The sequence below is a fragment of the Dipodomys ordii genome, unplaced genomic scaffold (genome assembly GCF_000151885.1).
Source record: "Dipodomys ordii isolate 6190 unplaced genomic scaffold, Dord_2.0 Scaffold46, whole genome shotgun sequence".
Lineage (NCBI taxonomy): Eukaryota > Metazoa > Chordata > Mammalia > Rodentia > Heteromyidae > Dipodomys > Dipodomys ordii.
In genome coordinates this window covers 138,242-153,109 of record NW_012267262.1, presented here as the reverse complement: position 1 = coordinate 153,109, position 14,868 = coordinate 138,242, and the positions used below count along the sequence as shown (strand labels likewise).

The window sequence follows — 14,868 nt, the reverse complement described above, 5'->3', positions numbered from 1 at the left end:
GAATTAAGAAGGATAAATGGAATCTTAAAAGCATCTGGTACTTCAAAGAGATCTGGAGTTTTCATGTTAAGAAAGATAGTCCTTTTGAACCTTGAGGAGTTAGGCATATAAGTGAAAGAGTTCTTGTTCTGAGGCAAAGAGAAATAAGGAAAAAATATATATAGTAGAAGACTCCCATTGATGATTTCAGTATTCTTTGAAGATGTTCTGAATGTTATGACCTTTGTAGAAAGATAGGAAAAATCTACTTTTAGGGCTTTGAGAAGAATCCAAGGGATTGAAGATTTTGGTTAGAATATAGCAGATGAGCCTTTGAGTTAACAGTCCAAGTAAACTGGCACAGTTTGAATGAAGCCAGCTTTAAGAAATGAAGCAAACATTAAGAAATGGACAAGGGGAAAGGCTCACTGAGAGTAGGAGTGGCAGAAAGAGGTGAGAAATACCAGAGTGAATGAATGATAATACAAAGCAGGAGTCAAGGAAGGCTGCTGGAGTCCTTTGTTGTCTTCATTGTATATAGGGAGGGAATAAATCAAGGAGTGGGAGAAGAGATGATGTGTCAGAGGAAAACAGTAAGAAATTGGAAGAAATAGCTTAGAGGTGATGGCACTAGCTGACAAGAATGCTTAGGAAACTTTGGTATAGAGAGATCATCAGTGTTAAAATGTTCATGCCTGTAATCCTACTAAGGCGGCTGAGATCCGAGGATCAGGGTTCACAGCCAACCCAGGCAGTAAAGTCCACGAGACTCATATCTCCAAACTGAAAGTGCTGCTGTGGATCAAAGTAGTAGAGCACTAGCCTTGAGCAGAAAAGCTCAGAGACAACATCCAGGGAGTTCAATACCCACAACCAACACAAAAATAAACAAAATATCAACTCAGTTTTTACAGGAAAAATATGGTAGCTCTCTGTCTTTGCAGCTCTGAATTCCAATAAACAGGCTCTCTGAAAGAGTTAATACATTTTTCAGAAAAATGAAGTTAATCTGAAATATTTTTATAAAACTAGAAACAAATCCTGGAAAGTACTGCTAAATGGACTTACAATCAATGGGAAGTATTAACTGCCTCTTGAGAATCCTTTTTTTTTTTCTTTTATCACAAGTCCTGGGGTTTGAACTCAGGGCCTGTCTGAGTTTCTTTTGCTCAGGGCTAGCACTCTACCACTTGAACCACAGCACCACTTCAGCCTTTTTGGTTTATGTGGTACTGAGGAGTTGAACCCAGGGTATTCCCAGCCTCTCATGTGAATCCTAAAGGACAGATACTGTTCTTAGCTCCCCATCCACAAAAGTTCTCTAGCTAGAATCTCTAGCTAGGAGGAAAGGAGATCCTGTAGGGAAAGGTCATAAACACTGGGAGCTACTGGACTACTCTCACTGAGTATAAAGCAGGTCTGCTGGACATTCTTTGGGAAGACCTGGCCCCTAGAGACACTGTCCACATTTATTTTTAACTGCTACAAAAAGAAAGTACAAGTTAAAAAAACCTTATTTTTTCTGTAGTGGATATGAGATAGTGAAGGGGGGGGGGGAAGAACTCTAGACTCCCTTGAAAACCTGTGGTAGGGCTGGGAATGTGGCTTAGTGGTAAAGTGCTTGCCTAGCAAGCTGGAAGTGGCACTATGGCTCAAGTGGTAGAGTAGCCTTGAACACAGATAGGCTCAGGGACAGAGCCAGGCCTGAGTTCAAGCCCCAGGACTGCCCAAAAACAACAATAAGAAAAAAAAAAAAAAGGTGGATGAGGGATAGGAGGGCAGGAATGATAAGGGGAAACAAAGGAGGAGGCAACAAAGCTTGATAAGAAATGAACTCATTACCTTGCTCATGTAATTGTAACCCCTCTGTACGGTATTTTCACAATTAAAAAAAAAAAATCTGTGGTGCCTGAGAATTTGAGAACCTCCAGTGTTGAATGAGATAAGGACCATTTTCTGTGAGAAGACATCTTTCATATCCAACAGTAAAAAGGGAAATCACTAGACCAGCTTCTACCTGTCATCATACCCCAAATTTTTTTTGTTGAGATCAAGCTCTTTCTAACTTTTTGACCAACCTGACCTCAAAACTCAATATCATCTCCACTTAGTAGCTGAGATTACTGGTGTAAGCTGCTGCACCTGGCCAAAGTATACATTTTATGTCCTTGTGGTATTATATAATCAAATATCTTTTGAAAGCCAAAGTGCCACTTACACATTGCTGATTTCAGACTACTACTGGAGAACATTGATAATTGTAGAGTATCCATCATTTTATTAAAGAAAATATGTTTTTTACCAAGCAAGTGTAGTTTACACTTGTAATCCTAGCAGCTCAGGAAGTTGAGATCTGAGGATCCAGGTTCAGAATCAGCCTGGGCAGACAAGCTGAGAAATGCTTATCGTCAGTTAACCAGCAAAATGCTAGCCGTGGAGGAGTGACTCACCCAAGTGGTAGATTGAGAGCTCTGAATGAAAAAAATGACAGTACAAGACCCTGAGTTCAGTAGCAACACAGAAGAAAGGAGAAAAGAGAGAAAATATCTGAAAGATTTGTTCATTTGGTCTGAATGTCCAAGGAAATTATATACAACACTGCAGAGGACATATAAAAAGGGATAATAAATAATCTGAGAATAAATGTCAGCTTATTTAGTGTTGAGTGTTTGAGAAGTCACACTCTTGTTCACCTTTTCTACCCCTTTTTGTTAAATTAGGGAGTGAAGTAAATGTCTTACAGGTTAGCTTTGCTACTGTATGTTACTTTGAGGAAACTCTGCCCTTTTTTTTTTTTCCTTCCACTAACCTCTAACATCACAATGTCCTTCAGCTTAAGCCTGAAAATGGCCTGGACTTGAATCAACTGTTCTGTTTGATATACATTTATTGCCCCATCTGTTGAAGATAAAAGAGTAATTGCAATCTATAGGCTCAAGCCTGAGAAAATCAGTACTTGCTTGGGCTATAAATAAGAAAAGAGTATAAAGATGAATTAATAATCTCTTAAAGAGAATTAGCTTGCATTTTTAATGTTTTTATGATAAATTACACCATTTAACATAGTTTTTCTTTCCTTCTGTTTTTCCTTCTGTATTGGCTTACTGTGATGATGATGATGATGATGATGATGATGATGTAGCTGTACAAAAGGGTTATAATTCCTTAAGTCAGCTTATAAGTAGAATGCTTCTTGGTGAACGTCATCCCTTCTTTTATTCTCCCCCATTTTCCCGTCTCCTGTCCATTCTCTAGGATTTTGTCCCTTTTCTTAAAATTGTTATGATAAAAATACAAAAGCTTGGGGCTGGGAAGGTGGCTCAGTGGTAGAGCGCTTGCCTTGCATACATGAGGCCCTGGGTTTGATTCCTCAGCACCATATAAGCAAAAAGAAAAAAGCCAGAAGTGACGCTGTGGCTCAAGAGGTAGAGCGCTAGCCTTGAGCTGAAGAGCTGAGGGACAGCGCCCAGGCCCAGAGTTCAGGCCCCATGCCTGGACCCAAAAAAAAAATACAAAAGCTTGAGAAAAGAACGAATTTTTTGCTTTAATCTCTGCAGGTCCTAGCAGAGATGGCACAATCAGCGAGGACACCATTCGAGCCTCTCTTATCTCAGCAGTCAGTGACAAACTGAGATGGCGAATGAAGGAGGAAATGGACCGAGCCCAGGCAGAGCTCAATGCCTTGAAACGAACAAAGGAAGACCTCAAAAAGGGTCACCAAAAACTGGAAGAAATGGTCAACCGTTTAGATCAAGAAGTGGTAAGTAATTTATTGAATACATGCAATTTCTGGATTTAATTGTAGCCATGTCAAAATGTCCCATATGTGCCTTAAGTATATATATATTAAAGATTTGAGAGCGGGGTGCTGGTGGCTCATACCTATAATCCTAGCTACTCAGGAGGTGAGGATCTGAGAATCACAGTTCAAAGCCAGTCTGGGCAGGAAAGTCCATGAGATTTATCTCCAATTAAGCACAGAAAAAAAAGAAAAAAGAAAAGCACCTATAATTCTCTTAACTCTTTTTTTTTTTTTTTTCCGGTCCTGGGCTTTGAACTGTGGGCCTGGGCACTGTCCCAAGTTCCTTTTGCTCAAGGCTAGCACTCTACCACTTGAGCCACAGCACCACTTCTGGCTTTTTCTGTTTATATGGTACTGAGGAATTGAACCAGGGCTTCATGCATGCTAGGAAAGCACTCTACCACTAAGCCACATTCCTACCCCTGCTTTTGACATTTGAATATAACTTTTTTTTTTTTTTTTGCCAGTCCTGGGGCCTGAACTCTGGGCCTGGGCGCTGTCCCTCAGCTGTTCAGTTCCACTTGATCCCTAGCGCCACTTCCAGCTTTTTCTGCTTAGGTAGTGCTGAAGAATAGAACTCAGGGTCTCATGCATGTAAGGCAAGCACTCTACCACTGAACCACCTTCCCAGCCCCTGAATATAACTTCTTAAACACATAAGATCATTAATAATTCCAGAATTTCAGAGGAAGAGGGAAGAAGATCCTGAATTTGAGGCCAGGATTCTGTCATTACAAATAAGTGTATTTTGGTCTGGGAAGGTGGCTCAGTGGTAGAGCGCTTGCCTTGCATGCTCAAGGCCCTGGGTTCGATTCCTCAGTACCACATAAGCAGAAAGAAAAAAGCCGGAAGTGGCACTGTGGCTCAAAGTGCTAGAGCGCTAGCCTTGAGCTGAAGAGCTGAGGGACAGCGCCCAGGCCTAGAGTTCAGGCCCCACGACCGGACCAAAAAAAAAAAAAGTGTATTTTTTTAAAATATTGCTTTACTTAAGATGAGTACCATTTGATGTTTGGGGTTTGACTGGGAGTGAATGATATTTAGAGTGTTTTGCTTGCACCTTGGCCTTAGGAGATAATGTTTGAACCAGAACTTGGTATTGCTAGACCATTTAGTTGATACAGATTTTATAATTCTAAGTCAAGATAAAGATCTGCAAACTCTGAATTGCAGACTTAAAGAATAGTTCTTATTTGCAAATGTTGTTTCATTTTCAAAACTATCGTCAGCCAACTTTTCTAATTTAATAATTCAGAAAAATTTGAGGTTGTCTTTGGAACTTTATATAAATATCCTTCGCTTTTCAGACACATGTAGCAGATTGCTGTGCTATGGAGAGTCAGTATACTAATCAAGATTGTAGCTGTATAATGATGATGATGTAAAGGCATCAGGAATAATTTGAGCACCACTTCACCCTCCACTTTTCATACCTGTGAGGGCAAATTTGTTCTAAAATGTGTATTTTATATGAGAGTGTGTGCCAGTCCTGGGTTTGGACTCAGGGCCTGGGAACTGTCCTTGAGTTTTTTTTGGTCAAAAGCTAATGCTCTGCCACAGTCCACTTCTGGATTGTGCCTTTGAACCACAATCCTCAGATCTCAGCCTCCTGAGTAGCTAGGATTACAGGTGTGAGCCACCAGTGCTTGGCTATAAGTGTGGATTTTTTATAAAAAGAGTAGTTATTAAAGGCTTGAAGACTTTGGGGAAAGTTATTCATATATACACATTCATCTGGAAAATGACTCTAGTGAATATAGAAAGTGAGTGTCACATTAGTAGCTACTTCCAAGAGTTCAGAAAGTGGCAAACTCTTACAAATTTTATGTGGGAAAACTCCTGGCCTACTTTGCAGTATCAGCTTTTACTGCTAAGTGAGAAGCTTGTCACTTTCACAGACAGTGCTAAGTTCTGCATTTCCATAGTTACCCTCTTTTCACTTAGCATATTAGATCACACCTTTTCTTGTGTCTCTGACCAATGTGTTACTGAAAACATTAATCTCATCCTGAGTTGTTTAGATACTGCTTTATTTAGCCAGGCTCTTTCTATGAAGTTGAGTTGTGGGTATCTGACAAGGAGAGAATTATGTGCAAATTATTATAATGTCATTATTCATGGGATATTCTGTTTTCAGGCTGAAGTTGATAAAAACATAGAACTTTTGAAAAAGAAGGATGAAGAACTAAGTTCTGCTCTGGAGAAAATGGAAAATCAATCTGAAAACAATGACATTGATGAAGTTATCATTCCCACAGCCCCGCTATATAAACAGATCCTAAATCTGTATGCAGAGGAAAATGCTATTGAAGATACTATCTTTTACCTAGGAGAAGCCTTGAGGCGGGGAGTAATAGACCTGGATGTCTTCCTGAAGGTATGTCTTTCTCATTCTGCTCTCCAGAATATTGGAATTATGTTGTATAGTTACTGACCTTGAGAATCACAAACCAAGAGGGTTTCTGTCTGGGGAGGGTTAAGATTATCCTCCCAAAAGACATCAAGTAAGATAGATGTATGAGGATTGGTTTTAGTAAGGGAAGAAAAGTAGGCTAGTAACTACAGTTTTCCTAGATCAAATAGCCCTTTGAGGAAGTAGACTGCCGTTTTTCTTTTTCTCTGTGTGTGTGTGTTACTACAAGTTGAACCCAGAGCCTCACACATTCTAAACAAGCATTCCAGCGCTTGAGCCACTGCTCCTTAGAATGGGCTGCTCTTTAGACTGAAAGTTGTCTCAAGCTTAATGCTATCTTATAGACATGAAAACCTAGTAAGCTAAGTTTGGTTACTGCTCTTTGTTGAGTCATGAAGATTATAGTCTTAGGAATAATAGCAAACTCTTTGGATATTGGATCCAACTACTGCTACTATCTCACTATCTCAGTGTGTATGCTAGGTAGTGAAGTCAGTTGTTGATCTTGTTTATTATGGATGAGTGGTCAAACCCTGTGCCTTAGATCTAATACAAGCACATGAGGTCTCTCTTTCTAAACACTGCTTCCTATTTGGGTGGCATAATTTATGGAAAGGGGCACATGGAACAGCATTTTAGACCAAAATGCTAAGCATTGGTCTAAAATTGGCCCTGTGTGGCTTATCCCTAACCTTCTCTTTCAGCCAAGCAGCAACAATTTGGATTAGAATCACAATACAAGTTTCCCTAGCATCTTGAGTGCCACAAGATACAGGTCAGGGCTGGTGATGTAGTTCATGGGTACAGTTCTTAACCTCACACACAAGTCACTGGGTTCAATCCCCAGCACTGCAAAATCAAAAAGGCATAGTTCAAAGTCCTTAGCCAAGTCCTGTAAAGCTTATGGAGTTTAAGAAGACTAATTGCTCTAACCTAGGCTGCTAAAATCAACGTGGTGGAGTTAAAAAAAAAAAAAATCATGTGGTAAAGTAGTGGATCCAAACAAAGGTTGATAATAGAGAATGAGTTTAGGATTCTTACATCCCCTCTAGCTTATGAGCTGTCTGATATTTCATGTCTGGGTCTGTGTCAAACCCATTCTAAACTATTGAAACTTTTTCCCCCCCTCCCAGCATGTACGTCTACTGTCCCGAAAACAGTTCCAGCTGAGGGCACTAATGCAAAAAGCAAGAAAGACTGCCGGTCTTAGTGACCTCTACTGACTTCTGATAACAGCTGGAGAGTGACCTCTTCTTAAAGGATTCTTTTCTTTTTTCTTTCTTTCTCTTATCAGTAGGTGCCCAGATAAGTTATTGCAGTTTATCATTCAAGTGTAAAATATTTTGAATCAATAATATATTTTCTGTTTCTTTGGGTAAAGACTGGCTTTTATTAATGCACTTTCTATCCTCTGTAAACTTTTTGTGCTGAATGTTGGGACTGACTATGCTAAATAAAATTTGTTGCATAATTTTTCACCTCTTTATTGGACTTGCTGAGAAGATTCATGAAACCTTAATAAAAAGCCTAGCTTTTCCTTTAGCAAGCAGAGCATAATACCCATCTGAAGCCGCAACTTTAATATTCTAGAAAAAAATAAAATTCTATTTAGTATGGGAAATATCACATAGAAATCTAAATCTGAAATATTTTAAATTGAGGAAATTGATTTTTTTTTTCCTGTGAGAGATATAGGGCAGTACCTTTTTACTGGTCCTGCGGTACCTTTTTACCAGTCCTGGATATTTCTTTCTAAACCTAGAAGAAAGAAAACTCTCAGCCTCCCAACTCAGGCTTGAGTGTGCTTGAATTGCTTGCTTGGCTGGCACTCCACCATTTGAGCCACATCTCCCAACAGAAGTTTTAACTAGGAAAGATAATGTAGTCATAATTAAAGAGGAAAGTACAGAGCCTTTATGGCTGATAAGAATGATTGAAGAAAGTTTTTTCTTTTGTTTTTGGTGGTACTCAGGGCTTACACAATTGCTCTACTGCTTGAGCCATGGCTCTCGTAAGAGACACTTGTGTTTGGGCTGGCCTTGAACCTCAATCCTTCAGGTCTCAACTTCCTGAGTAGCTAGAATTGCAGACATGAGCTACTGATACTCCGCCCGTTTGCATTTATTTGTCAGATAGGGTCTCAATTTTTTGCCCAGGCAGGTCTCACACTGCAGTCGTCCTGCCTCTGCCTCTCTTGTAGCTGAGATTACAGACTTACACACCACGCTCACCTTGCTCTTTGAGAAAGTCTTCCCACCTGTTTGTCCAAGGCTGGCCTAGAACTGCAATTGTGTTTCTCCACCAAATGGCTGTGATTATAGGCATGAGCCACTCACTACCCGGTGATGATTGGGTTTTCATACAACTGTAAGATATGCCTCCCTCCAACCTTACTGCAGTGTTAGCACGTTGCCCATCTACAATGAAAAAGACTAAAAGTACAGTGTAGTGTACAAGCGTCTGCTCTTATTGTTATTAGAAGTTTTGTCTTCATGGAAATTGATGGTATAGCCAAGTTCGAGACCTCCCAATGAGCTATATGCCTAGGAGGTAGCCCGCAGTGCTTATGCAAGTAAAACAAAATGTTCTCTGTGAAAATGAGAATGGTAGAAGAGAACATGCTCTTGTAAAATATGTTTCTTTAAGATATTTTGGATTGCCAGGCGCCGGTGGCTCACGCCTGTAACCCTAGCTACTCAGGAGGCTGAGATCTGAGGATCGCGGTTCAAAGCCAGCCCGGGCAGGAGACCTTGAGACTCCTATCTCCAATAAACCACTAGAAAACCGGAAGTGGTGCTGTAGCTCAAGTGGTAGAGCGCTCGCCTTGAGCTGAAGAGCTGAGGGACAGCGCCCAGGCCCAGAGTTCAAGCCCCACAACCGCCAAAAAAAAAAAAAAAAGATATTTTGGATTGCCTGTGACCTGCTGGTACAACGGGATGCATAGGTTGTCAAGACATCCCAAAAGCTTAAAGCAAGGCCAGTGGACTGAATAATCACGGAATCACTTCCAAGCAAAGCAAAGGAGTGTGACTTGCAAGGAGAAGGATCAGGGCATCATCAAGACCAGGTGCAACATAAAGACCAATATATTTGTGCTATAATATTGCCAAGAAAAATGATCATTAACCAGCTGCATTTTACACAAGGACATCTGAAGATACCTAAGATCAGTGGAAAGTACCAAATCGTAGCCTCTCCAACTCAATAAAACTTTGCTCTTCTCTTGTACAGTGGGTTGGGTGCACTGATTTCTCTCAAACTCTTCTCAAACTGATGCCTCCTTGCCTGTGTGTTCATAATTTTAAAGCCAGGCAGGAAGTCAGGCAGTCCACATCCTACTCCCCACCGCCACTTAAAAAAAAAAAAAAGGATGACCAACTTGGTCATCATTGAAATAGAAATGTTTATACAGTCAGATCTTTGATTTAAAAATTAAAATCTACTTATAAAAATTATCCGAAGGGACTGGGAATGTGGCTTAGTAATGGAGTGCTTGCCTTGCATGCATGAGGCCCTGGGTTCGATTCCTCATCACCACATAAGCAAAAAGAAAAAAGCCGGAGGTGGTGCTGTGGCTCACGACGGGACCCAAAAATAAAAAAATTATCAGAAGGGACTGGGAATGTGGCTTAGTGATGGAGTGCTTGCCTAGTATTCATGAGGCCCTGGGTTCAATTCCTCCATACCACATAATTTTTTTAAATTATCAGAAAACAAAAAAGGTCAGATCACCTTTTTATTTGGTATTAGGAATAGAGTTAACATTTAGATTATTTTTGTTTGAATATGTTTATTTTTCATTGTAAACTCATGAACATAGGAAGATATATTTACCACAAGCATCCATCTTATATCTGACAGCTCACAAATGTTTCCATTGTTAATTTTTTCTACAGATTTCTTATAGTGGTTAAGATAAACAGTGTTATGAAGGTAAATCTAGAGATCCTGAAGTGAACACCAAATCAATTCCACCACTGGTGGTAGAGACATGGAAAAATTTGTAGCTAATCAATAAGATCCTATTGTGTGTTATACACTGGATTTAGCTCGTCAGTGTAATCAAGACAAAAGTAGTCTGACTGCTTAAGAATTTATGCAACAGGGCTGGGAAGGTGGCTCTGTGGTAGAGCGCTTGCCTTGCATGCTTGAGGCCCTGGGTTCGATTCCTCAGCACCACATAAGCAAAAAGCAAAAAAACCGGAAGTGGTGCTGTGGCTCAAGTGGTAGAGCGCTAGCCTTGAACTGAAGAGCTGAGGGACAGCGTCCAGACTCAGAGTTCAGGCCCACGACTGGACCCCAAAAAAAAAATTTATGCCGGGTGCTGGTGGCTCACGCCTGTAATCCTAGCTACTCAGGAGGCTGAGATCTGAGGATCCCGGTTCAAAGCCAGCCCGGGCAGGAGAGACCGTGAGACTCCTATCTCCAATAAACTACCAGAAAACTGGAAGTGGCACTGTAGCTCAAGTGGTAGAGCGCTCGCCTTGAGCTGAAGAGGTGAGGGACAGTGCCCAGGCCCAGAGTTCAAGCCCCAGGACCAACAAAAAAAAAAAAATTATGCAACAAATATGACCACACACAAAAGCAATGTTAATAAAAGTATAAGAAATGTGTAAGCTGTGAACTGTTGGCTCACACCTGTAATCTTAGAAGGCTGAGATCTGAGGCTCATGGCTCATAGGTAGCAAACTATGAGACTCTTAACTCCAGTTAACCTCCAGAAAGTAGGAGTTGTGGCTCAAATGGTAGAGTGCCAACTTCGATTAAAAAATATCTAAGGGACAGCACCCAGACCCTGATTACAAGCCCCAGTATTCACACAAAAACTTTCTGCATAACAAAAGAAAGCATTTCCAGGGCTGGGAATGTGGCTTAGTGGTAGAGTGCTTGCCTGGCACGCATGAAGCCCTGGGTTCCATTTCTCAGTACCACATAAACAGAAAAAGCCAAAAGTAGCACTGTGGCTCAAGTGGTAGAGTGCCTTGCCTTGAACAAAAGCAGGTCAGGGACAGTGCCCAGGCCCTGAGTTCAAGCCCCAGTACTGACCCCCGCCCCAAAAGAAATTCCAGGGGGCTGGGAAGGTGGCTCAGTGGTAGAGTGCTTGCCTTGCATTCATGAGGCCCTGGATTCCATTCCTCAGCATCACATAAGCAGAAAAAGTTGGAAGTGGTGCTGTGGCTCAAGTGGTAGAGCGCTAACCTTGAGCTGAAGAGCTGAGAGACAGCGCCCAGGCCCAGAGTTCAGGCCCCACAACCGACCCAAAAAAAAAAAATCCAGAATGTCGAGACAAGCTAGCTATTCCAACAGATAAAGGTTAATACAAGCTAGCTATTCCAACAGATAAAGGTTAATACCAAAATATACAAAGAGCTAAAAAAAAAATAATCCAATCAATAAATGGGGAAAGAAACTTTAAGAAATGTTCATCTTTAGAAATATAAATCAAAACTTCATTTTACCCTACTCAGAATGGTAATCATTAAGAAAACAAATACTGATGGAGATGTGAGGAAAAAAGGCACCCTCATCCACAGTTGGAAGAATGTAAAGTAGTGAAATTGCTACAGGAGTCAGTATGGAGGTTCCTCTAAAGTAAAAGTAGACCTATGTAATGACCCTGCCTTAATCACTACTGATCATATATCCAAAAGATTATAAATCAGCATACCAAAAAGATACTTGCATGTTGATGGTAGCACTGCTAACAATTGCCACGTGTTGTAATCATGCAAAGGTCCCAAAAATGGATTAGAAAAATTTGGCACATATATACCATGGAATATTATGTAGAGAAAAACGAACCAACCTGCGGTTCATACTGTTGAGGGAGTAAGCAAATAGCCAAATATAACATGTTTTTTTCTCATTTGTAATAGAGCCAATAATATACCTATTATTTATGGTCATGTACATATATGTGTATATAAATATATAATTTGATTTTAACTTGTCAGTTTAGAGGAGGATAGATGAGAAAGAATGAGAGATAGGTGAGTAATTTTGAAATACATTTTACTGTGTATGAAAATGGTATGAGTCTCAAAGTGGTAAATCAACTTGGGGACAGGGAAGAAAAAACAGTAACATTCTGATTGCCTTTCAGTCTGTACAAGGATTTCTTAAAATGAAGTTTTAATTTTGTTTACACTTTTTAAAAAGGTTTTATTGTTATTAAAAAGGTGATATACAGAGAGATTATAGTTACATAATTTACTAGGTAAAGAGTACATTTCTTTTGTGATCATGTCACCCCTTCCCTACAACAATGTTTTTTAAAAGGCAAAACCCATAGAATAAGTTCCTCCTTTTCCCCCTACTCTAAATGTAGAACTATATTTCATGCATTCAAGGAAGGAACTGGGAAAAGAAAATAAAAACAAAAAAAAACATAATGGGAAACTAGTCATGATCCAAAGTGGATGACTAGAATCAAGATGGTGATGAGTGTGAACCATGACTTTGAACAAATGGGTAACACCTCCACTAGAACCATGGAAGTCCTCAGGGCCTGCATGTCCACCTGCTACTTTTTCCTATTTATCCTATCCTTGTGTAAATTATCTTGGTCTTGGTTTCTTTGTTTTTGTTTGTTTATTTAAAATAGCATCCTAAATTCTTAGTGGAATCAAGGAAATATATTTGTGTGTATACACATTCAATATATATATATGTATATATATATTAATTATCCACCCTCTTAGTCTTGGACATGAAGGGGAAGTTACTAATTGAATGTTCTTTAGCATTAAACCAATAGTCAGTTGAGATAACTACTGTGGACACTTGAAAACAGACATTGATAATCTCACAGCCATAACCCAGCAAGCATAAGTAGCTTGCTGAACAAATGACACAGAAGATGGTCCAAGGTATCCAAGTGATATTTTAATAGAGACACCACATATTTGAGTTTATATGAACTGGTATTTGCAGAGTTGTATGTATCATTGAATTTTTATATAAATTTCTATATTTTTCTTCATATATATGTATGGTCTTAAAAAATAAGTGTTTAGTAAAGTTTATACCTAGTCCCATGAACTTCAAAACAATATAGAGGATATAATAGTGCCATCATTGAAGAGAGCACAAGATAAAATTTCAATACTAGAAAAAGTACTCATAAGAATCTTAAGTTTTATACCATAGTGGGGGTTAGACGTCTACAAAACTTAATGCCAACTATCCATATATGACATCCCTCAGAAGCATGAATTACAACTGTACATCAGAATTGAGCAATAAGAATTCACAGGGGAGAATTCTTTAAATTTTCCTCTTTCTAATCTTGAAGCTGAAGCTATATCATAGGTCTCAATCTTTTTTAAGTTTTTAAACAGATAAGATTCTTTGAAAACATGAAGCATTCAATCTTCTACTTTCTTTTCTATCGAACAATAAAATAAGAGGCTTTAAAGTGTTACATCCTTTTGGATATTCCAAAGTGTATCTGCACTCTTCTTAAGAAGATTCTCTTCTTCAGAATTCAAGTTCATCTTCACAATATCTGAGATGCCATTTCGCCCCAAGATACAGGGGATACTGAGAAAGACTTCCTCATTTACTCCATATGAGCCCTGGAATACAAGATTCGATTATTGCTTAGTAACCCAATATGGAAAAGCAGTTGTGCAAGACAGACACTATGACCTTATCAACAAGAATTACCCACAGTTCAGCAGTGATTCTACATAAAACCAAGGGTGTCCTTATGGTATGTGGCCATATGTTGAGTGACAAGAAGAATGTGCCAGAGGTACATCTACCCCTTATTAGACCATCTTTATAAGCAAGGGGAAGGATTCTATGTACTCCCCTTGCAACCATTTTATCTGATGCAGGACTAATATCCATCAGCTTGTGTCTGGTTCATCAAGGGAACAGTGAAAGTTAAAAAAAAAAAATGACTGGGAAGGCTTTCCTTTACCTTTATATCAGAGAGCACCACTGAGTTTGGACAACACCTGCTCCAGGTGGCATGTCAAGCCTCCAGATGACGTTCTCAGTGGAGCCTATGGGTCCTCTTAAATCACTGGCAGAACCTATATCCTTCCTCTCACCAATTGCCATGGAATGTACTCCTCCCTCCATTGGAGTGCTATCAAAGACCTCCTACGGTGGATGGTGCATGGGATGGTGCAGCCCCCCCCCACACACACACATTCAGGCTCAGTCGTGGGCTGTGGAATCCCTGGCCAGTCAATCCAGTGTTCCTTCCATGCCTGCAGTCAAAGCCAAGGCTACAGACGCAGCTGTGAGAAGCAATGACAACCTGGGAAACGCACTCATCTGAACCAGCCTCTGCCATCTCCATACTGCCCACCCCTCCCTGCCCCTGGGAGATAAGGAGACCCAGCAGACTCTCCGTAGCTCTCTGCCTTTTACCACTCATCTTTCTTCAGCTCTCATTTGGGACTGGATCTGGATTTAGGAAAGGCAATGGGAGGACCTTGACTGTAAGCAGCTTCTAAGAGGTGTAACTGAGGGAAATGAGAAGACCTTTGACACTGGAGCAGTGTCCTTCAGCTTCCCCCACTAGCTCAGACATGCTTCCTAGTCACTCTGCCTGAGGCCTTCCTCAGGACCACAAGGTACGTGCTCCTTGATCTTAGTTTGTTCTGGTGCCTGCTGCTGAGAAGCTATCTTACTACCTCCTCCAGCCCTGCCTTTAGGAGTG

The 14,868-nt window shown here is 40.2% G+C and overlaps 2 protein-coding genes across 5 annotated transcripts in view; one reads left to right on the top strand and one right to left on the bottom strand.

The window, feature by feature from the left end:
* The window catches only part of Tsg101 (tumor susceptibility 101), a 28,588-nt gene extending 20,926 nt beyond the window's left edge, over nt 1–7,662 (top strand). The window contains exons 8-10 of the mRNA XM_013019658.1: nt 3,537–3,739; nt 5,916–6,155; nt 7,325–7,662. Coding sequence (XP_012875112.1) covers nt 3,537–3,739; nt 5,916–6,155; nt 7,325–7,414 — 533 coding nt within the window. The 3' untranslated portion in view covers nt 7,415–7,662. The remainder of the gene's footprint in view (nt 1–3,536; nt 3,740–5,915; nt 6,156–7,324) is intronic.
* Nucleotides 7,663–13,104: 5,442 nt separating this feature from the next.
* Nucleotides 13,105–14,868, bottom strand: part of LOC105988070 (L-lactate dehydrogenase C chain-like) — a 39,814-nt gene continuing 38,050 nt past the window's right edge. For 2 of the 4 annotated variants that reach the window (XM_013019561.1, XM_013019560.1), the window contains exon 8: nt 13,105–13,768. In XM_013019561.1, coding sequence (XP_012875015.1) covers nt 13,604–13,768 — 165 coding nt within the window. In that variant the 3' untranslated portion in view covers nt 13,105–13,603. Of the gene's footprint in view, nt 13,769–14,355; nt 14,444–14,868 lie in introns of those variants that run through there. The other 2 variants (XM_013019563.1, XM_013019562.1) reach the window with 2 other exon arrangements.